The 22,409-nt window shown below is 48.9% G+C and overlaps 1 protein-coding gene across 3 annotated transcripts in view; it reads left to right on the top strand.

The window, feature by feature from the left end:
- Nucleotides 1-22,409, top strand: part of LOC121538025 (inactive dipeptidyl peptidase 10-like) — a 45,521-nt gene that overhangs the window by 14,065 nt on the left and 9,047 nt on the right. For all 3 annotated transcript variants that reach the window (XM_041845759.2, XM_041845760.2, XM_041845761.2), the window contains exons 5-12: nucleotides 7,082-7,153; nucleotides 14,085-14,137; nucleotides 14,766-14,847; nucleotides 15,449-15,569; nucleotides 20,319-20,473; nucleotides 20,614-20,711; nucleotides 21,827-21,950; nucleotides 22,261-22,302. In XM_041845759.2, coding sequence (XP_041701693.2) covers nucleotides 7,082-7,153; nucleotides 14,085-14,137; nucleotides 14,766-14,847; nucleotides 15,449-15,569; nucleotides 20,319-20,473; nucleotides 20,614-20,711; nucleotides 21,827-21,950; nucleotides 22,261-22,302 — 747 coding nt within the window. The remainder of the gene's footprint in view (nucleotides 1-7,081; nucleotides 7,154-14,084; nucleotides 14,138-14,765; nucleotides 14,848-15,448; nucleotides 15,570-20,318; nucleotides 20,474-20,613; nucleotides 20,712-21,826; nucleotides 21,951-22,260; nucleotides 22,303-22,409) is intronic.

The following is a 22,409-nucleotide window of genomic DNA, read 5'->3' as shown; positions in this document are numbered from 1 at the left end:
CCACTTCAACGACGAACTGACGGGCCGTGTCCGGTTGAGAGAGAATCGGTGCGTTGGTGAATCGCCTCTTCAAATCCAGAAACGCTCGATCCGCCTCCGGATTCCACTTGAAGGTCCTGATGCTGGAAGTCAAGGCAGTTAACGGAGCGGCCACACGGCTGTAATCCCGGATGAATCTGCGGTAGAAATTCGGCAAACCCCAAAAATCTCTGGAGCTGCAATCTCGTACCGGGCTGGGCCCATTCCAGAACCGCTCTAACCTTCTCCTGGTCCATCCTAATCTCTCCCTGGAGATGATGTACCCGAGAAAGGATGTCGTGTGGGCGTGAAACTCGCACTTCTCGGCCTTCACAAACAGGCGATTCTCCAACAATCGCTGCAGAACCTGCCGGACATGCTGGACGTGGTCGGAAGGTTCCTTCGAGAAGATCAGAATGTCATCCAGGTAAACAAACACAAAGAGACCGATCATATCTCTCAGGACGTCGTTCACCATACTCTGGAATACCGCTGGAGCATTGGTCAGTCCAAAAACGGCATCACCTGATACTCGAAGTGACCCATCGGTGTATTGAAACCCGTCAACCACTCGTCCCCCTCTCTGATCGGACCAGGTGATACGCATTGCGTAGGTCTAGCTTGGTGAACACCGTAGCACCCTGTAAGGAGTCGAAGGCAGAACTCATCAAGGGCAGGGATACTTGTTCTTGACCGTGATGTCATTCAACCCCCGATAATCAATACACGGTCGAAGAGAGCCATCCTTCTTACCCACAAAGAAGAATCCTGCCCCAGGGGTGATGACGAGGGACGAACGAGACCAGCAGCTAGGGACTCCTTGATGTAGGTCTCCAACGCCTCACGTTCAGGTCGGGGAGATACTGTATAACCTTCCCTTGGGGTAGACAGCTCCAGGGACCAGGTTGATGGCACAATCATATGGTCGGTGGGGAGGGAGTGACAGAGCCTTCTGCTTACTGAAAACTTCCCCAAATCGTGATATGTCTCGGGAACCAGGGACAAATCTGGGGGTTTAGCCTCAATCACCTGACTGGGAACCGAATGGGGGCAGGCAGTCTTGAGACAGTTAGCATGACAATCAAGGCTCCAACTCGTTACCCTTGCCCGTCACCCAATCGAACGTGGGATTGTGTTCCTTCAGCCAGGGGTATCCAAGGACCAGAGGAACATGGGAAGACGGCAGAATGAAGAATGAAATCATCTCAGAATGATTCCCCGACAACCGCATCTTAACCCGGTTCAGTCCTCATCGTGATACGTGCCAGACTACTGCCGTTCAGAGTGGTAGCTTCAATGGCTTCCGGCAATTGCTCCTTGGAAAGCCCCAGCTGTTCCACCAACTCGGCATCTAGAAAGCTTCCGCCGGCACCTGAATCGATAAAGCGTTAATCGCTAAGCTCTGATTCCTGTTCATAAGGGTAGCCGGGAAACGGGGTCTGACAGAGGTATTGAGAGGTCGAAACTGGCTCGCTAAAAGTCCTCCCAACTTTAGCGAGCCGCGCAGTTTGACGACCCGACTGGATCCTGAGAAGCTGATCGGTTGGACGGGACCCATTGCTTCTCCCTCCTTCGCTCTCGGACTCGATTATCCACCCGAATAGACAAAGCTACCAAGCTGTCCAGGTCACTAGGCTCCGGATAGGAGATCAACTCATCCTTGAGCTGCTCCGACAGACCCTGGTAAAAGGCCGCTTGCAGAGACTCCTCGTTCCACCCACTCACCACAGCCAACGTCTTGAACTCGATCACGAAGTCGGCCACGCTGCAGTTCCTTGGCGGCGAAAACAGGCGCCTAGCTGCGTCCCTCCCTCGGACGGAATGGTCGAAGAGCTTCCTCATCTCGGCCGTGAACCCCTGGTATGAAGCCATGCAGGGATCCTGTCGTTCCCCAAACGGCTGAAGCCCACTCCAGCGCTCGACCACGCAGCAACTCAATCACAAAGGCTATCCTAGCCTTGTCTGTGCATAAGAGTAGGGCTGTAGATCGAACACTAGTCCACACTGCATAAGGAAGGAACGGCATCTTCCCAGCTCTCCCTCATACTTATCCGGCGTCGGAACCTTGGGCTCACGGATGGACACAGCTTCAGAAGCGGCAGGCGAGATGGGTGAAACCGGTAGTGGATCCTCCACCGGACACTTGCGTTGGTTCTGGACCTCCGTCAGACCGGTAGAAAGGTTCCGAACTGACAACGCGATCTCCTGTAGTACCGTGCTATGATGGCCCAACATCTTCTCCTGCTGGGTAATAGCATGGCGAACAGAGTCCAGGTCCGCTGGGTTCATTACTGGGCCGGATCGTTCTGTCACGGTTAACTAAGCCAGAACCCAGAAGCAGACCAGGACACGGTACGTGAGACAAAGGTGAGTGTTTATTTATAGAGTCCGAGTGAAGCTGAATAATCCAGGGAACAGAGCGGGTGGCGTGGATGGGTTGTTGAGGGTGCAGTGGTTGGTCCGGTACTGGCTCGGCAGCCGCCCGACCATCAGGCAGAGGTTGGGTGAAGGTTCCGGGTGAGAGACTGCAGACAGAACAAAACGGAGGTGAGTACACAGCAAATCAACAAGGTGCAAAACAACAAAAACTAACGCTAGAACTCAAAGGCTGATACGCTGACAAACATACTGTTCATGGCTAACGATCCGGCAGGAACTGGATGTTGGGCCAGAGCCTAAGAAGGGTGATGATCAGGACCAGGTGTGCAGATTGCTGATGGGATGCAGGTGCGGAAAACCAGAGCGCTCCCCGGAGCGTTCCCGAACCCTCGGGAAACTGGAGAATACGAGCAGGAACACTAGTCACCAGACAGGACCCGACTCAGACAGCCGGGATCGTCACAAAATAAAGTACAAAAATATACAAATAAGTGCATTACTCAGCCACAGCATCATGTCTCCGTACTGGGTCAGGCCACAGGACTTCATCCACATCACAGGCCACATTTTGTCTGGCCAGGCAACGGGGAAAAACCCCTGGCATGCCGTATCCAGGCTTGGCATGCCTCCACACCTATGTCACCACAGGCAAGTCCCATGGCTTGCAGGGAGATTTACCCTGGTGTAAGGTTGGCGTTCATATACCTTCCACCGCCGTGAGGAGAAGAATTCCTCAATGGGGTTTAGGAAAGGGAGTACGGTGGAAGGCAAAGATTGATAAAACCTTGGTTCATATTGTACCACTCTCTAACCTGGAGGGCTCTGTGAAAACTCACATTGTCCCAAACAACAACATAGATGGGATGCTCATCCTGCTGCCCTAACAAAGCATCTCGCATGTGATTGAGGAAAATGAGGAGCTGGTGAGTGTTGTAGGGCCCCAGGTTGGCATGATGGTGGACAACCCCATGATTGCTGATGGCAGCACATAATGTGACATTGCCACCACGCTGCCCAGGAACACCAACAATGGCCCGATGGCCAATCACATTACGGCCTCTCCTTCTCCTTTTGGTGAGATTAAACCCAGCTTCATCCATGTAGATGTATTGATGGGGTCTTTCCATTGCATCCAGTTGAAAAACCCTCTGTAGAAATAGATATAGTTTTGTAAGTGATACGGAAAAAGTGATTTAGGCCACTACAGTAAATCACTACTTAGAGTAATCAACATTGAATGTGTATGCCAACCTGTACATACTGGAATCTTTGCTCTTTGACTCTGTCTGAGTTGCGATCAAAGGGCACTCTGTATAGCTGTTTCATGCGCAGTCTGTTGCGCTTGAGGACACGATCAACAGTAGAGAGGCTGACACTGTTGATACCCTCAAAATTTAAATGGTCCTCAATGATCTTCTGCTGAATTTCGCTCAGTTTAATGGCATTGTTGTCACGCTCTGGCTCCGGGACTTTGTATGTTGAGCCAGGGTGTGTTCGTTTTGTTGTGTTTTGGGTGTGTTGTCTTGGTTGTTCGTGTGACTCCCAATCAGTGGTAACGAGTGTCAGCTGTCGGCTCGTTATCTCTGATTGGGAGCCATATTTAAACTGTGTGTTTTCACCTTGGGGTTGTGGGTTTTTGTTCCATGTTCTGTCAGTGTCACAGAGGACTTCACGTATCGTCATTTGTTTTGTTGTTTCGTGGTTGCTTTATTTAATAAAGTCAACATGTTCGCTCAACACGCTGCGCCTTGGTCCGCTTCCTTAGACGACCGTGACAGAAAAACCCACCGTACCAGGACCAAGCAGCGTGTCCAGGAGCCAAGGGTATGGACATGGGAGGTGATTTTGGACGATAAAGGGTCCTGGACTTGGGAAGAAATCCTGGCCGGGATGGATCGCCGGCCATGGAGTGAGGCAGTGGAGAGGCGACGGAGAGAGGAGCAACGGCGTCAGCAGGGCCATCGTCGGAAGGACAGAGGCAACCCCAAAAAGTTTTTGGGGGGCACATGGCAGCGGCTGGGCAGCAGGAGGCTGCCACAGGGAGACGTGGAGAGAAGGCTACCGGATTACGGGAGCCATTGGCAGTAGAGGGAGGGAAGTTGTTGTGGCACGGCGTGAGAGACTGAGGTGTGTTACCAGTCCGGTCCGGCCCGTTCCTGATCCCCGGTTAAGGCCAGTGGTGTGTGTTCCCAGTACGGACCGGCCTGTTCCTACTCCACGCACCAAGCCCACGGTGTGCGTCGCCAGTCCAGCCCGGCCGGTTCCTGCTCCACGTACTAAGCCTACGGTGTACGTCGCCAGCCCAGCCCGGCCTGTTCCTGCTTCACGCATCAAGTCTACGGTGTGCGTCGACAGCCCTGCCCGGCCTGTCCCTGCTCTACGCACCAAGTCTACGGTGTGCGTCGACAGCCCTGCCCGGCCTGTTCCTGCTCTACGCACCAAGTCTACGGTGTGCGTCGACAGCCCTGCCCGGCCTGTTCCTGCTCTACGCACCAAGTCTACGGTGTGCGTCGACAGCCCTGCCCGGCCTGTTCCTGCTCTACGCATCAAGTCTACGGTGTGCGTCGACAGCCCTGCCCGGCCTGTTCCTGCTCTACGCACCAAGTCTACGGTGTACGTCGACAGCCCTGCCCGGCCTGTTCCTGCTCTACGCACCAAGTCTACGGTGTGCGTCGACAGCCCTGCCCGGCCTGTTCCTGCTCTACGCATCAAGTCTACGGTGATGCGTCGACAGCCCTGCCCGGCCTGTTCCTGCTCTACGCACCAAGTCTACGGTGTGCGTCGACAGCCCTGCCCGGCCTGTTCCTGCTCCACGCACGAAGCCTACGGGGTGCGTCGTCGGCCTGGTCCAGCCCGTTCCTGCTACTCGCACCAAGCCAGGGGTGCGAGTCGTCAGCCTGGTTCAGCTCGTCCTGCTATTCGCACCAAGCCAAGGGTGCGAGCCGTCAGCCTGATCCAGCCCATTCCTGCTACTCGCACCAAGCCAGGGATGCGAGTCGTCAGCCTGGTGAGGCCCGTTCCGGCTCCACGCATCAAGCCTAGGGTGCGTATCGTCAGCCAGGTCCGGTCCGTTTCTGCCTCACGCGCCAAGCCAGGGGAGTGCAGCGTCGTCAGTCCAGATCCTACCAGCTGGGTCGGATCGGACCGGGGGCGCTCACGGGGGATTGAGGAAGGGTGGTGGTCAAGCCCGAGCCGGAGCCGCCTCCGAGGAGCAACACCCACCCAGCCCTCCCTGTTTGGGGTTTTGAAGCGCGGTCGCAGTCCGCGCCTTTAGGGGGGGGTACTGTCACGCTCTGGCTCCGGGACTTTGTATGTTGAGCCAGGGTGTGTTCGTTTTGTTGTGTTTTGGGTGTGTTGTCTTGGTTGTTCGTGTGACTCCCAATCAGTGGTAACGAGTGTCAGCTGTCGGCTCGTTATCTCTGATTGGGAGCCATATTTAAACTGTGTGTTTTCACCTTGGGGTTGTGGGTTTTTGTTCCATGTTCTGTCAGTGTCACAGAGGACTTCACGTATCGTCATTTGTTTTGTTGTTTCGTGGTTGCTTTATTTAATAAAGTCAACATGTTCGCTCAACACGCTGCGCCTTGGTCCGCTTCCTTAGACGACCGTGACAATTGTTCTCACGGACCATATCAACAATTAGGGTCTCTTGGTGTGGGGAGAACATACCTGTCCTCCCACCCCCATGTAGCAGTCTTTCAATTCTACAAAAAGAGAACATGGAGTTACAAAAAATATACATGGAATACTAGGCCTACAAACAGTTAGACCAACCCTCCATTACAATACTACAGTACATTGATGTACTGAAACATATATTTACTTACAGTATACTGTGGTACAGTATATAGTATGTCATACAGTAATTGCTGTCAACATTTACATACTGTACTATAATGTCAAAAAAAGGTAATTACCTGTTCTCTTCTCTAAATCTTCGGATTATGGTGGACACAGTGAATCTACTGATGTTTGGTTGTACCCTTTGTCCAGCCTCCCTCATGCTCATACCATGGACAAGAACATGGTCAATCACAGTAGCTCTGATTTCATCAGATATTACTGTTCTTTGTCTTCGCTGACCACCTCGACCACCTCGACCTCCTCTCACACAAACTCTTCCTCTCAGATTTCTATCCATTGTAGAGCCTCACAAACCAGTGCTCTCTGAACTGGCTTACTGTATATGTTCCCTCACATCATTAGCCACAAGTGTGATCAATTTTGAGTTGTTGTGTTCAAGTGGTGACACCTGTGCTCTAATTGTGTTTGACTTTTGTCACCTGTGCTCACCATTATGCAGCACGGGTGCATCACAATGAAAATGTGTTGGCAAGTTATGTCTAAACAGGTGAAAAGTGCTTATGGTTTTGCCAAAAGAGTGATTGATTCAATCAGTGGGTTCAGGCAACTGAGCATTTGGTTCAGACAATAGGGTTTAGTGTTTTAGCAATTGAGAAAAACTGTAATCCCACACTGTAGCTGTAAGCCTACAACAGTAATTAGCATTCTGCTCATGATATAGGCAGGCCTACTGTACCTAGGGCCATGGCTTTCCAACTGCAATCCTATCCCTGACATTATCCATCACTACTTAGCTCCAGGGATGTTGTTCTTGAAAATTAAGTCTCATAATAGATCTAAACATGTTGATGATATGTTTATCTTGCCATGTGTTCTACAGGATTTGACTTCCACAACGTTCCATGTGTCTGCAGACAAGAGGTTTGTCCTGTTGGCATACAACATTCGACCGGTGAGTGACTCTGGTTATGACCAAATAAAATGCTCAGAAGAACCATCTCTTCTACGGTGTCAATCTTCATCAATAATCATACTCACTGTCAAAGCAATTATCCAAAGACACCAAATATGATTTGAACGCAACACGGGTTTCCAACTCGCTTTCATTGAACACATTTGTTTTACACAGCAATGCCACAAACTGATTCCAGACCATCAGAGAAATCAATTGAGTCAAATCTTTTTCAGTTTTGCGACTAATGACAGGTCTATTTCCCCACTGCATTGTGGCTGTAGTACAATGATGCCATGCATTCTAATCCAGACTTTACAAGAAATCCCCTTATGAAACGGTTAGAGAGAGCGAGAGAGAGTAAGAGATAGAGAGGAGAGAGAGAGAGAGAGAGAGAGAGAGAGAGAGAGAGAGAGAGAGAGAGAGAGAGAGAGAGAGAGAGAGAGAGAGAGAGAGAGAAAGAGAGGGGGGAACTAGTGATGCTGCTACAGTACTGCAGCAGTCTGTTGCTCTACATGTTATTCAGACACAGCCACTAGTGAAATCACTGGCAATATTCAGACTGGGTGATTATGGGGGAAGGGGTGTAGAAGGATGGAGGGTATGGATGGCTAAGAGAGACAGTTTGATGTAGATAGCAGAGCTGGGGCAGGGGGAGGGAGAGATGTGATAAGGGAGATGGGGTGGTAAAGTTGGAGCTGCACGCTGTAATGAAATCGGCCTGAAATCGGCCAGCGGGGAATGTAAATGAGAAGCTTATATGAGAGTTTAATGTCTAATGCACACTTGCAGGTGGTTCAAGGCAAAACCCAGCATAACAAACAACTCTAAGAACACATGTATTTTCCAGTTTCTCTCTTTGCCTTGTAATAGCTTTCCCTGTCTCCCCCATCGACCCGCTCCTTCTGTAAATAACCGCTCGCTTAATAAATAGTTTTCTGTTTCCCCAAAGAAGTGAGCAAAAGGTGTAATATACGGGTAATGGAAGAGGAGGAAAAAAATAATTAGGAAAAGAATAAGCCCTCAAGCTTCAATTTTCACCTTATTAAAAAGCCCAGCACAGATATATTGCTGTTCTGAGTGTATAGGATCTGCTCTCTCTCCCTCTCTCTCTCTCTCTCCCTCTCCCCCTCTCTCTCCCTCTCCCCCTCTCTCTCCCCCTCTCTCTATCACTCTCTCTCCCTCATCCTCTCTCCATCTCTCTCTCTCCCTCTCTCTCCTTCATCCTCTCTCCATCTCTCTCTCTCCCTCGCTTTCTCTCTTTCTCTCTCCCTCTATCTCCCTCCCTCTCTCTCTTTCTCTCTCTGTCTCCTCTGTCTCCCTCTCCCTCTCTCTCCCTCTCTCTCCCTCTCACTCCCTCTCGCTCTCTCTCCCTCCTCTCTAGGATCTGTTCTCCTCATTTTTCTCATTTAGTAGTTGATGATCAGATTAGTACTGTTGTAAAATGGGGAAGCAAAAACACGTGTCATTTTTCACATGTTAATATTGCCTTTTAGATACAGTATATAGATAGCAGAGCTCATTCAGTCTGATTGAATTATCTAGTAACTAGTGATCTACAGTACATGCATCAGATATCTGAATCACTAGGTTTCAGCTCTACATTATGTGTGTGTTGGTTTGTTTCCAATTCTCTGTTCACATTTGTACTGTTGTATCAGCAGGATATTCTATCCCCATCTGTATGCACATAGTGTGAGTGAGTAGATGTATGCACACTTCTATGCACATTGTATGTCACCTGGCTACATGTGCAATGTTATGTTTGTGAACAGTGTGATGTCTGTGTGTGTGGTGGGGGTGAGGGGATATACCTTCAGTCTTTCTCTATCTTTTGCTCTCTTTTTGCTTTGCATCTCTCTCACTCCCTCACTCTTTCTATCTATATTTAACTCACCTTTTTCTCTTTATCTATCTCTGGGGGTTTTCTGCTGACTGAAGCAGTATGCAGCAAGCACCGGCTTTCTTATTGGGGAGAGGAGCTGTATGCCGCTGAGAATGGCAAAGTGAGATAGAGAGAGGGACAGAGAGAATAGAAAGAGAGATGCAGTAGAGATAGGGGAAGAAGAAATGTGATACGCACCATTCACCCTTAGATCACCCTGTCCAATGGAAGTCACTCAGAAGAGGTGTAAAAGAATCAGGAGGATGGATGCTTAGAGTAGAGGGCTGTAGTGGTGGGAAATGGATTAGTGGGCTGTGTGTTAAGTTGAAAGGCTTCTCCCCTGGATTTCATATTAGCTAGATGTTGCTGGTGAGGCTTTGGGGGAGGTTTGTTGTGCCTTGTGGGTGGAAATAAATGGATTTTGAGAGTGGGGTATAGTTAGGACTAGGGATGGTGGGGGCTGCATATGGGAGAGAACAAATTCATAGTTCCTGTGTAGCAGAGGGGTTAAATCGCTCCATAAAATCCCCAATAGTCAGATAAGTGTTTTCGTGTTTTCGTGTGTGACTACATATGTAGGTTCTAAATTTGAGTCAGTTTGCTATAGCAGGAAAAGAATCCTGCAGCAACAGGAAATGTGAATTTGGAAATTGGAAACTTCAGATGCCATTTTAAACCTAAAATACACTACAAGTTTTAAAATTCCTAACAGGGTGATTAAATTAAGATCCTACATCTGTAGTCAGACTAATTAGGTGTGTGTGTGTGCATATGTGTGTGTGCGTCAGTGCTTATGAGAGTTATTCCCTTTGTTTGACACAAAAAGAGGGGAAGGAGAGGATGGATGGAGATAGAGTGGAATAGATGAGGAAATGCAGCCAGAGCTAGACAGGTGGAAACTGCCAAGAGAGAAAATGTGATATGTGGTTGTCTCACCTAGCTATCTTAAGCTAGGTGAGACACTAATTGTAAGTTGCACTAATTTTAAATTGCTCTGGATAAGAGCGTCTGCTAAATGACTAAAATGTAATGTAAATGTAAGACTGTGCAATTTGGAGAGAAGGGAAAAGCAAATGGAGAGTTAGGTCTGCTCTGCAGTTACAGACAATTGGGTGCTGGTATAACGTACAGCATATTGAGGCACTACCAGAGAGAAATGTATGTTTTGCGCTAACAATGGGCTGGGGGAAGAACTCTATTATCCTTATATTGTGTGTACTGCAGCGGAACAATACCTACCAATATCTCGCCTCATACAAGGACTGTTGTAATCTCATTACTGTCCCAATGTCGCCATGTCCCACGTGAGCACACACACTCTGGTCTGGTCTGTTTACAGTGTGGCTCCTCCATTTGGAGCTGGGGATATAGTAATGGGGGGGAGACGAGCAGAGCAATCTGGCGGAACACTGCGGAAGGATTTATTACTCCACATTAGAATTCATTCCCTCTCTCTTAGACACACACACAAGGTTGAGCAGATGTAGGATCTGAATTTGATCACTGTTTTGTTGCTGAGAATTTTACTGCACAGCAGGACATGCAAACTTGTAGTGTATTTGAGTTTTAAAAGGCTTCTAAAGTTTGTAATTTCCACTTCGAAATTTCAGATTTGATTTGTCCTAGTGAAAAATGTATCGACCACTACAAAAATGTCCATTAATTATAATCCACATAATAATTCACATTTCCTGTTGCTGCATGCAGACACTCACACACACACAATCTGTAACACAAATGCATGTATGCTACACACGCCCTTACACACACCCACTCACACAATCTGTAACACACATGCATGTATGCTACACACGCCCTCACACATGCACACACACATACAAAAATAAAGAAATAAATAACAGTCAACTCCTCTAGCTCAGACCCTCATCTGAGTGGGGTGCTGTGGGAAGATGGGAAGGGACTCTGCTGCCCTAGCTTCAGGGGGAAGCTGGTTCAACCATTGGGGTGCCAGGACAGATAAGAGCTTGGACTGGGCTGAGCGGGAGCTGCCCTCCCGTAGGGGTGGGAGGGCCAAGAGACCAGAGGTGGCAGAACGGAGTGCTCGGGTTGGGGTGTAGGGTTTGAGCATAACCTGAAGGTAGGGAGGGGCAGTTCCTCTTGCTGCTCCGTAGGCAAGTACCATAGTCTTGTTGTGGAGCAGAGGGGTTACATGGGAGAACTTGGCAAGATTGAACACCAGGCGGGCTGCAGCATTCTGGATAAGTTGCAGGGGTTTAATGGCACAAGCGGGGAGCCAAGCCGACAGCGAGTTGCAGTAGTCCAGACGGGAGATGACAAGTGCCTGGATTAGGACCTGCGCCGCTTCCTGTGTGAGGTAGGGTTGTACTCTATGGATGTTGGAGAGCATGAATCTGCAGGAGCGAGTCACTGCTTTGATATTTGCAGAGAACAACAGGGTGCTGTCCAGGGTCACGCCAAGGTTCTTTGCACTCTGGGAGGGGGACACCGTGGAGTTGTCAACCGTGATGGAGAGGTCTTGGAGCGGGCAGGCGTTCCCTGGGAGGAAGAGCTGCTCCGTCTTGTTGAGGTTGAGCTTGAGGTGGCCGACATTCAAACTGAGATATCTGCCAGGCATGCAGAGATGCATGTTGCCACCTGGGTGTCAGAAGGGGGAAGGAGAAAAGTAGTTGAGTGTTATCCACATAGCAATGATAGAAGAGACCATGTGAGGATATGACGGAGCCAAGTGAATTGGTGTATAGAGAGAAGAGGAGAGGGCCTAGAACCAAGCCCTGGGGGACACCAGTGAGAGTACGTGGTGCAGACACAGATCCTCTCCACGTCACCTGGTTGGAGCGGCCTGCCAGGTAGGATGCAGAGCCTGAGATGCCCAGCCCTGAGAGGCTGGAGAGGAGGATCTGATGGTTCACAGTGTCGAAGGCAGCGGCTAGATCTAGGAGGATGAGAACAGAGGAGAGAGAGTCAGCTTTGGCAGTGTGGAGAGCCTCCGTGTCTCAGAGAAGAGCAGTCTCGGTTGAGTGACACATCTTGAAGGCTGACTGGTTAGGGTCAAGAAGATGGTTCTGAGAGAGATAGCGAGAGAGTTGGTCAGAGACAGAATGCTGAATTGTTTTGAAAAGAAAAGAAACCAGTCTGCAGTTTTTGACGTCAGAGGAGTCGAGAGTTGATTTCTTATTTAAAAAAATATATTTTACCCCCTTTTTCGTGATATCCAATTGCGATCCAATTACGATCTTGTCTCATCGCTGCAACTCCCCAACGGGCTCGGGAGAGGCGAAGGTCGATTCATGCATCCTCTGCAACATGACCCACCGGCCGGACCTCACTAGTCACAGGATTTAATCTGGAGAGAGAGGGGAGAAAGAGGTCAAGGCGTAGGGTAGTTCTGTGTGAGTGAGACCAGTAGACTCAATAGACTGAGTGAATGAGGAGTGGATGTCTTCAACCTTCTTTTCAAAGTGGTTGACAAAGTTGTCCGCAAAAAGGGAAGAGGGAAGGGGTGGAGGGTTAAAGAGGGATGAGAAGGTGGAAAAGAGCTTCCTAGTGTTAGAGGCAGAAGCTTGACATTTAGAGTGATAGAAAGTGGCTTTAGCTGCGGATACAGAGGAAGAGAAGGTAGAGAGGTGGGGGTGAAAGGATGATACTGTAGGTCTTCCGAAAGTTTCGTTTTCCTCCATTTTCGCTCAGCTGCCCGCAGCCCTGTTCTGTAAGCTCGCAATGAGTCACTCAGCTATGGCGTAGGAGGGAAGGGATGACCCAGCCGGGAGGAAAGGTGACAGTGCAAGTCATAGGATGAAAGGGAGGAGAGTAGGGTTGAAGAGGCAGAATCAGGAGACAGGAGGGAGAAGGATTAAGCAGAAGGGAGAGATGACAGGATAGAAGAGAAGAGAGTAGTGGGAGAGAGAGAGTGAAGATTGCGAAGGCGCATGACCATCTGGGTAGGGGCTGAGTGGCTAGGGAGGTTGAAGTCTCCAAGTAGGAAGAGTGGTGAGCCATTATCAGGAAATGAGCTTATCAAGGTTTCAAGCTCATTGAGGAGCTCTCTAAGGGCACCTTGTGGGCAATAGATGACAACAATGTTAAGCTTGAGTGGAGAAGTGACAGTGAAAGCATGGAATTCAAATGAGGAGATGGACAGGTGAGTGAGCGAGAAAATAGAAAATCTCCACTTAGGAGAAATGAGTAGCCCTGTGCCACCACTGTGACGACCAGATGCTCTAGGACTATAAGAGAAAACATAGTCAGAAAACAAAATTATCTGCAAGTTATGAGCAGTCAGCAGTTCACACACCAAGTAGGCTACTGGGAAGGCAGGCAGCACCTAAAGTAGATAGATGGCCCTAGCTAGAAAAAAGACAGTACTAGACAGATTAAGACAAAAATTATGCTTATCACTCATGGAGATATCAGGAGTCCTCTATAGAATGTCACACACACACACACACACATACACACACACACACACACACACACACAGTTAATTTACACTTTCAGGGCACACTCATTGATTATGGTCCTCTTTTCGACATGCCTAGCTGATCACTGGTCAAGCTGAGTTGCCACTCTCAATCTTTCTCAATCGGAGGGATATTGGCTGTAATGATGTTACTTAGTGAGGATGTCTTTCTCTGTCCCCCTTTTCTCTCTAATCCTCACATGACATCATGCTTCTAATGTCTCCTGTTCTCTGTTAGGAAAGACTGGGTTATCATTGTCTGAGCTGTTTGATTAGATAATCAGAACTGCTATTTGTTATTTTATTAATTTTTTTACCCCATTTTTGTGGTATCCAATTGGTAGTTACAGTCTTGTCCCATCACTGCAACTCCCGTACGGACTCGGGAGAGGTGAAGGTCGAGAACTGATGTTTCTGATGATGCAACGTGATTGATGGAATTGCTGACCTGGTTTCATGGACTGGCCACTGACTCACTTCCGATTGTTGTTAATTTGCATATTTAGATTGTCCTATGGTCTAACTGTGAATTGAATTATGGGTTTTGAGATTGAGTGTTTGTGTAACTCTGGGACCAATGTGCCCATCATGTCCTTTACCTCTTACAGATTTTCTCTCAGTCCTTCACAGCATCCTATGCCATCTACAATGTAGCTAATGGGTAGGTACAGTAGAACCATGAATGCTAATGCATGGGCTGCACTGGGCATGTGCATTGCCGACGCAAGTGGGCCCTGGCCTCGACTGACCAAGCACCTCCAAATGTGTATTTCTTTCATCTGAATAAACTTCATCTGTTATGTCAGACATCCATTACTCTTATACAGTAATTGTTCTCTCTGGCTGGTCAACGTCAACTCTAGGTTTACTATCAGAGATTCCTCTCTGCCTGCCCACCAGTGAGGAACGGCGCTCCTGTATCTGTGGATGGAAGCCTGGGCCTTGGGTCTACATTATGAGGAGCACTAATGCCAATTAAAGGAATGATGACCTGCTCTCCAACAAAAAATTAAATGCCTGGGAATGTGTTGTCGCAAGATGTCTGCCTGTTTTTAGGAGGATAAGAGTGTTGTTTCAACACATTGAAAGAGGTCTTATTCCATTGCATGAACCGACCTCAGTCTGTTTGGTTTATGCATTTGCATCGTGTCTTTTTTATGACATCTCTCAAGTGCTTACGAACAGGCATGGACGGATCTTCTCTCTACATTATTTTATCCACAAGTGGCTTTAGAGAGGCCAGTCGTATCCTAATGGATGGACTGTGTCTGTGTCTGTGTGTGTCCCAGGGTTCTGTTGGAGCTTAACCCTCCAGCTGGGGAGAAGGCAATGATACAGTATGCAGCCTGGGGACTGCAGGGGAACCAGCTGGTAAGGCAGCTGCTCTCATTCACGCATAGACACACACACACACCTTTACTCACTCATCCTGCATTCCACCTTAACAATGTATGGTGTCTGGTGGGCTAGAAATGCATTTGAGACCACAACAAATCAGCTCTATTCAGCTGTGGTTAATATTTGAGTTATAATAATAATATAATAATATGCCACTTAGCAGACGCTTTTATCCAAAGCGACTTACAGTCATGCGTGCATACATTTTTGTGTATGGGTGGTCCCGGGGATCGAACCCACTACACTGGCGTTACAAGTGCCGTGCTCTACCAGCTGAGCAACAGAGGATTTTTTTTATTTTTATGATTCTTTCTATGATTTATTACATAGTGTTTGTTTCAGATTAATATTGGATTATGTGTTTTGAATGTAAAGTGTTTTTCAGTGCAATGTTTGTGTTCTACTGGCAATGCAACTCTTTCAGTGGCAAATTGAGATGAATTGGCTTCTAACTTGGCTGGCTGATGCATTCCCACTTGGAGCCAATCAGACATTTGATTGGGCCAGCCAACACTGAGCGCTCTATCTGCCTTGCTTTGATAATGGATTAGTACTGTCTCTCTGTTGCTGCCAGGCCTATGTGTTTGAAGGAGATATCTACTACCAGCCAGAAATGACCAGTAAGCCCCTCCGCCTCACATCTACAGGCAGAGAGGGGTTGGTGGTCAACGGGCTGAGTGACTGGATCTACGAGGGTAAGAGATACAGTGAGGGAAAAAAGTATTTGATCCCCTGCTGATTTTGTACGTTTGCCCACTGACAAAGAAATGATCAGTCTATAATTTTAATGGTAGGTTTATTTGAACAGTGAGAGACAGAATAACAACAACAAAATCCAGAAAAACGCATGTCAAAAATGTTATAAATTGATTTGCATTTTAATGAGGGAAATAAGTATTTGACCCCTCTGCAAAACATGACTTAGTACTTGGTGGCAAAACTCTTGTTGGCAATCACAGAGGTCAGACGTTTCTTGTAGTTGGCCACCAGGTTTGCACACATCTCAGGAGGGATTTTGTCCCACTCCTCTTTGCAGATCTTCTCCAAGTCATTAAGGTTTCGAGCCTGACGTTTGGCAACTCCAACCTTCAGCTCCCTCCACAGATTTGCTATGGGATTAAGGTCTGGAGACTGGCTAGGCCATTCCAGGACCTTAATGTGCTTCTTCTTGAGCCACTCCTTTGTTGCCTTGGCCGTGTGTTTTGGGTCATTGTCATGCTGGAATACCCATCCACAACTCATTTTCAATGCCCTGGCTGAGGGAAGGAGGTTCTCACCCAAGATTTGACGGTACATGGCCCCGTCCATCGTCCCTTTGATGTGGTGAAGTTGTCCTGTCCCCTTAGCAGAAAAACACCCCCAAAGCATATGGTGTTCTTGGGGTCATAGGCAGCATTCCTCCTCCTCCAAACACTGCGAGTTGAGTTGATGCCAAAGAGCTCGATTTTGGTCTCATCTGACCACAACACTTTCACCCAGTTCTCCTCTGAATCATTCAGATGTTCATTGGCAAACTTCAGACGGGCCTGTATATGTGCTTTCTTGAGCAGGGGGACCTTGCGGGCGCTGCAGGATTTCAGTCCTTCATGGCGTAGTGTGTTACCAATTGTTTTCTTGGTGACTATGGTCCCAGCTGCCTTGAGATCATTGACAAGATCCTCCCGTGTAGTTCTGGGCTGATTCCTCACCGTTCTCATGATCATTGCAACTCCACGAGGTGAGATCTTGCATGGAGCCCCAGGCCGAGGGAGATTGACAGTTCTTTTGTGTTTCTTCCATTTGCGTTTGGAATCTGATTGATTGATTGCTTCTGTGGACAGGTGTCTTTTATACAGGTAACAAGCTGAGATTAGGAGCACTCTCTTTAAGAGTGTGCTCCTAATCTCAGCTCATTACCTGTATAAAAGACTGTCACGGTCGTCTATGTCGTCCAAGTATGACCAAGGCGCAACGTGTCCAAGAAACATGACTTTATTTAGCAAAGTAACCAAAATCCAAAACAAAAGACGACTCAATGAAGTCCACGGTACACAGACCGAAAACGGAACAAAAACCCACAAAAACAAGGTGAAAACACACAGTTTAAATATGGCTCCCAATCAGAGATAACGAGCCGACAGCTGACACTCGTTACCTCCGATTGGGAGTCATATGACTAATACAAACAAGGAAGACAACCACCTAGACACCCCAACCAAACAGCACACAACAAAACGAACATACCCTAAACCCAACCTAACCCACACAACACCCAACAATACAAACACACCCTGGTTCAATAACAACGTCCCGGAACCAGAGCGTGACAGTACCCCCCCCTAAAGGTGCGAACCCCGGGCGCACCAACATAAGGACTAGGGGAGGGTCTGGGTGGGCGTCTGTCCACGGTGGCGGCTCTGGCCCCGGTCGTGATCCCCACCCCACCACAGTCACAACCTGCTTCAGTAGCCTCCTCCCAATGACCACCCTCCAACTAACCCCACCTGGACTAAGGGGCAACACCGGACTAAGGGGCAGCACCGGACTAAGGGGCAGCACCGGGATAAGGGGCAGCACCGGGATAAGGGGCAGCACCGGGCTAAGGGACAGCACCGGACTAAGGGGGCAGCACCGGGCTAAGGGACAGTACCTGACTAAGGGGCAGCACCGGACTGAGGGGCAGCTCCGGACTGAATGGCGGATCCTGGCTGGCTGGCTCTGGCGGATCCTGGCTGGCTGGCGGATCCCGGGCTGGACGGCTCTGGCGGATCCTGGCTGGACGGCTCATGGCTGGCTGACGGATCTGGCTGCTCATGGCTGGCTGACGGATCTGGCTGCTCATGGCTGGCTGACGGATCTGGCTGCTCATGGCTGGCTGGCGGATCCGGGCTGGACGGCTCTGGCGGATCCTGGCTGGACGGCTCATGGCTGGCTGACGGATCTGGCTGCTCATGGCTGGCTGACGGATCTGGCTGCTCGTGGCTGGCTGACGGATCTGGCTGCTCGGCTGGCTGACGGATCTGGCTGCTCGTGGCTGGCGGAAGGCTCTGGCTGATCCTGTCTGGCGGAAGGCTCTGGCTGATCCTGTCTGGCGGAAGGCTCTGGCTGATCCTGTCTGGCGGAAGGCTCTGGCTGATCCTGTCTGGCGGAAGGCTCTGGCTGATCCTGTCTGGCGGAAGGCTCTGGCTGCTACTGTCTGGCGGAAGGCTCTGGCTGCTCCTGTCTGGCGAAAGGCTCTAGCGGCTCCTGTCTGGTGGAAGGCTCTAGCGGCTCCGGTCTGGCGGACGGCTCTGAAGGCTCATGGCAGACGGGCGGCTTTGCAGGCTCAGTACAGACGGGCGGCTTATGCAACGCTTGGCAGACGGGTAGTTCAGGCGCCATAGGGCAGACGGGCAGTTCAAGCGCCGTTGGGCAGACGGGCAGTTCAGGCGCCATTGGGCAGACGGGCAGTTCAGGCGCCGTTGGGCAGACGGGCAGTTCAGGCGCCGTTGGGCAGACGGCAGACTCTGGCCAGCTGAGACGCACTGTAGGCCTGATGCGTGGTGCCGGAACTGGAGGTACCGGGCTGATGACACGCATCTCAGGGCTAGTGCGGGAAGCAGCAACAGGGCATGCTTGGCCCTGGGGACGCACCGTAGGCCTGATGCGTGGTGCCGGAACTGGAGGTACCGGGCTGAGGACACGCATCTCAGGGCTAGTGCGGGGAGCAGGAACAGGGCATACTGGACCCTGGGGACGCACCGTAGGCCTGATGCGTGGTGCCGGAACTGGAGGTACCGGGCTGAGGACACGCATCTCAGGGCTAGTGCGGGGAAGCAGGAACAGGACGCACAGGACTCGGGAACACACAGGAGGCTTAGTGCGTGGGTGTAGGCACTGGTGGTACTGGACTGGAGACAGGAGGTGGCGCCGGAAATACCGGACCGTGCAGGCGTACTGGCTCCCTTGAGCACTGAGCCTGACCAACCTTACCTGGTTGTATGCTCCCGTCGCCTGACCAGTACAGGGAGGTGGAATAACCCGCACCGGGCTATGTAGGCGAACCGGGGACACCATGCGTAAGGCTGGTGCCATGTAAGCCGGCCCGAGGAGACGCACTGGTGACCGGATGCGTGGGGCGGCTTCATGACATCCGGCTCAACGCTCAAACTAGCCCGGCCGATACGTGGAGCTGGAATGTACCGAACCGGGCTATGCACGCGTACAGGAGACACCATGCGCTCTACTGCGTAACACGGTGTCTGCCCGTACTCTCGCTCTCCACGGTAAGTACAGGGAGTAGGCGCAGGTCTCCTACCTGACTTCGCCACACTCCCTTTTAGCCCCCCCCCAAGAAATTTTTGGGTAGTACTCTCGGGCTTCCAGCCTTGCCTCCGTGCTGCCTCCTCATATCGCCGCCTCTCGGCTTTAGCTGCCTCCCGCTCTTCACGAGGACGGCGATATTCTCCCGGTTGATCCCAAGGCCCCTCACCATCCAGAATCTCCTCCCATGTCCATGAATCCTTTATGGGAGTCCATAAATCCTGTGTAGGTAGGTCCTGTTGCCGCTTGACACGCTGCTTGGTCTTTTTGTGGTGGGTTTTTCTGTCACGGTCGTCTATGTCGTCCAAGTATGACCAAGGCGCAACGTGTCCAAGAAACATGACTTTATTTAGCAAAGTAACCAAAATCCAAAACAAAAGACGACTCAATGAAGTCCACGGTACACAGACCGAAAACGGAACAAAAACCCACAAAAACAAGGTGAAAACACACAGTTTAAATATGGCTCCCAATCAGAGATAACGAGCCGACAGCTGACACTCGTTACCTCCGATTGGGAGTCATATGACTAATACAAACAAGGAAGACAACCACCTAGACACCCCAACCAAACAGCACACAACAAAACGAACATACCCTAAACCCAACCTAACCCACACAACACCCAACAATACAAACACACCCTGGTTCAATAACAACGTCCCGGAACCAGAGCGTGACAAAGACACCTGGGAGCCAGAAGTCTTTCTGATTGAGAGGGGGTCAAATACTTATTTCCCTCATTAAAATGCAAATCAATTTATAACATTTTTGACATGCGTTTTTCTGGATTTTTGTTGTTGTTATTCTGTCTCTCACTGTTCAAATAAACCCACCATTAAAATTATAGACTGATTATTTCTTTGTCAGTGGGCAAATGTACAAAATCAGCAGGGGATCAAATACTTTTTCCCTCACTGTACAGTCAGATACTGTAACCCTTCCTGTATCACGATGACAGCCATTGATTGGTTGGTTAAAAACTGTTTGCAAAATTAGATTTTCCATATTGAAAGCTGTTCCCTGAGATGAATGACATTGCAGATAGTATATGGCTTTGATAAATTTATTGCACTATTTGCAATGTTTAACAATTGGAAGAATGTGTATTTCAAATCGTTTTGACACATGATTGCTTTGTTCATCTGTAAAATTGTTTACAGAGGAAGTGCTCTTGACTTACCCTGCCTACTGGTGGTCGAAAGATGGAGCTCGCTTGGCATACCTCACCATCAACAACTCTGCCACACCCCAAATGGAGATACCTCACTTTCTGGGTGGGGTCTATCCCTCCAATGTGTTCTTTCCTTACCCCAAGGTAAACAAGACTGATCTCATATGATAAAATGTATGAAAGCTCTGATTCTGTTCTCTAATGTTCTCTCAGCTCTCAGCCTGTCATGTTATCTAGCGAATCTAATACTCTGATCCTGTATGTGTGTCTGTGTGTGTGTACAGGCTGGCTCCACTATCCCCACTGTCAGTCTGTTTGTGGTGAATCTCTATGGTCCAGCTCACACTCTAGAGATGATCCCTCCAGACTCTCTCAGGGCCAGGTACTACGTTCAACATTTAATCAACTGACATCATCATTAATGTTATTATGGGGCGGCAGGTAGTTTAGTGGTTAAGAGCGTTGTGCCAGTAACCGAAAGGTCGCTGGTTCTAATCCCCAAGCCGACTAGGTGAAAAATCTGTCGATGTGCCCTTGATCAAGGCACTTAACCCTAATTGCTCCTGTAAGTCGCTCTGGATAAGAGCGTCTGCTAAATTACTTAAATGTAATTATCTGTTGTAATGGGAAATTTAAGATGAATAAAGTTAATATTCTGTTAAGTGATTAAAACAATGTATTATACTTTTCCTTTCTGTAATAAACATAATTCTGTTTGTGCAAGGTTGATGGTCACTAGACTTGAATGCTACATTTGAATATTATGGACTCCTATCTGCTGATGGTTTTGGTGCCAGTCTAAAAGGCTCTGCATGGTCAATCCAATGTCTGCAGTGGCCGTACAGCATTTACTGCGATATGGCCTCTGCAGAAGTCAGGGCATTCATAGTTCTTGCACTTCGTGTAGCAGAGCAGAGCTATTGTGAAGGAAGTTGTCAAGGAAGTGAGTTTGTGTTCATACAGGACCTCCCGCCCCCACCTACCTTCAACCAATCATGTTAATGCAGAGCTACACGAAGCTATACGGAGCCCTCCACATTGTTACAAAATTTGGGAGGCGCACGGCGATGTGGTACGGAGCTCGATTTGGCCTCTGCATGCCTCTGGAGGCTCCGCAATTGCGTCACACACTCCATACGAAGCCTCCGACCACATTTTCAGATCAAGCGTAAATTGGCTTCAGAGGACACATTGGTTATTATTGTATTATGTGAGACTGTGTGGTTCACTACCTTGTGTTATGTCTTTTGTTATGTGTTTACAGAACATATGTGATTAGGATATAAGGGCCTGCTTAGAGAAGGTTCATTATGCTTCTATGCTCCCATGATGGAGGTTGTCTCCCTGTTGCAACTTGTATTAAACTAGATTGATTTTTGATTGCCTTTACCAACGACTGCTCTCCTATTTGTTTCACCTACAAAATCCCCTTTACATCTGTGTTGTGTCATTCAAGAGACCTTCTCTTTCTGTCTGTTTCCCTAAATGTCTCCCTAGAGACCGCTACATCTCCATGGTGACGTGGATCAGCAGCACTCAGTTGGCGGTGCGTTGGTTGAACCGGGCCCAGAACCAATCAGAGCTCTGTGTGTGTGAGGCCACCACTGGGGCATGCTCAAAGGTGAGAGGTCAAAGGTTACTCCACAGTAATCCAATGGTTACATATCTTGAAAACTTGATTGCTGACAAGCAATGGACGAATGAAACAAATACCAAAAGATCGTTTTTGGGTGGAGTTTTCCTTTAAACTGCCATATCTCTCCCTTCCAGCTTAAATAAGGTCAATTCTACTGCTTGTGATTAATTTCCAATGATCCGCTGCAGTATTTATTTGCCACCTTTCTGCAGCCAGTCCTTATGGATTCATTACAATATTAAATTTGGCTCTTTAAACATTTTCTTTATTTCGTATCTCCATATCAAATCCACAGAAACACACAATGGTCATGGACTTAATGCAAAACCAACGACAGGTAGGCATTTCTCATTTCACAAAAGCTGCTGCTCATTAAAACTGGTATACTGAAACGGTCTCATTGGCCTGTGGTATTTCCTGGATTGGTATTGTTGACCATGCCTG

Source organism: Coregonus clupeaformis, chromosome 24 (genome assembly GCF_020615455.1).
Source record: "Coregonus clupeaformis isolate EN_2021a chromosome 24, ASM2061545v1, whole genome shotgun sequence".
NCBI classification, from domain to species: Eukaryota; Metazoa; Chordata; class Actinopteri; order Salmoniformes; family Salmonidae; genus Coregonus; species Coregonus clupeaformis.
The sequence above is the reverse complement of the archived record's forward strand: the minus strand, read 5'-3'. Positions and strand labels throughout refer to the sequence as shown.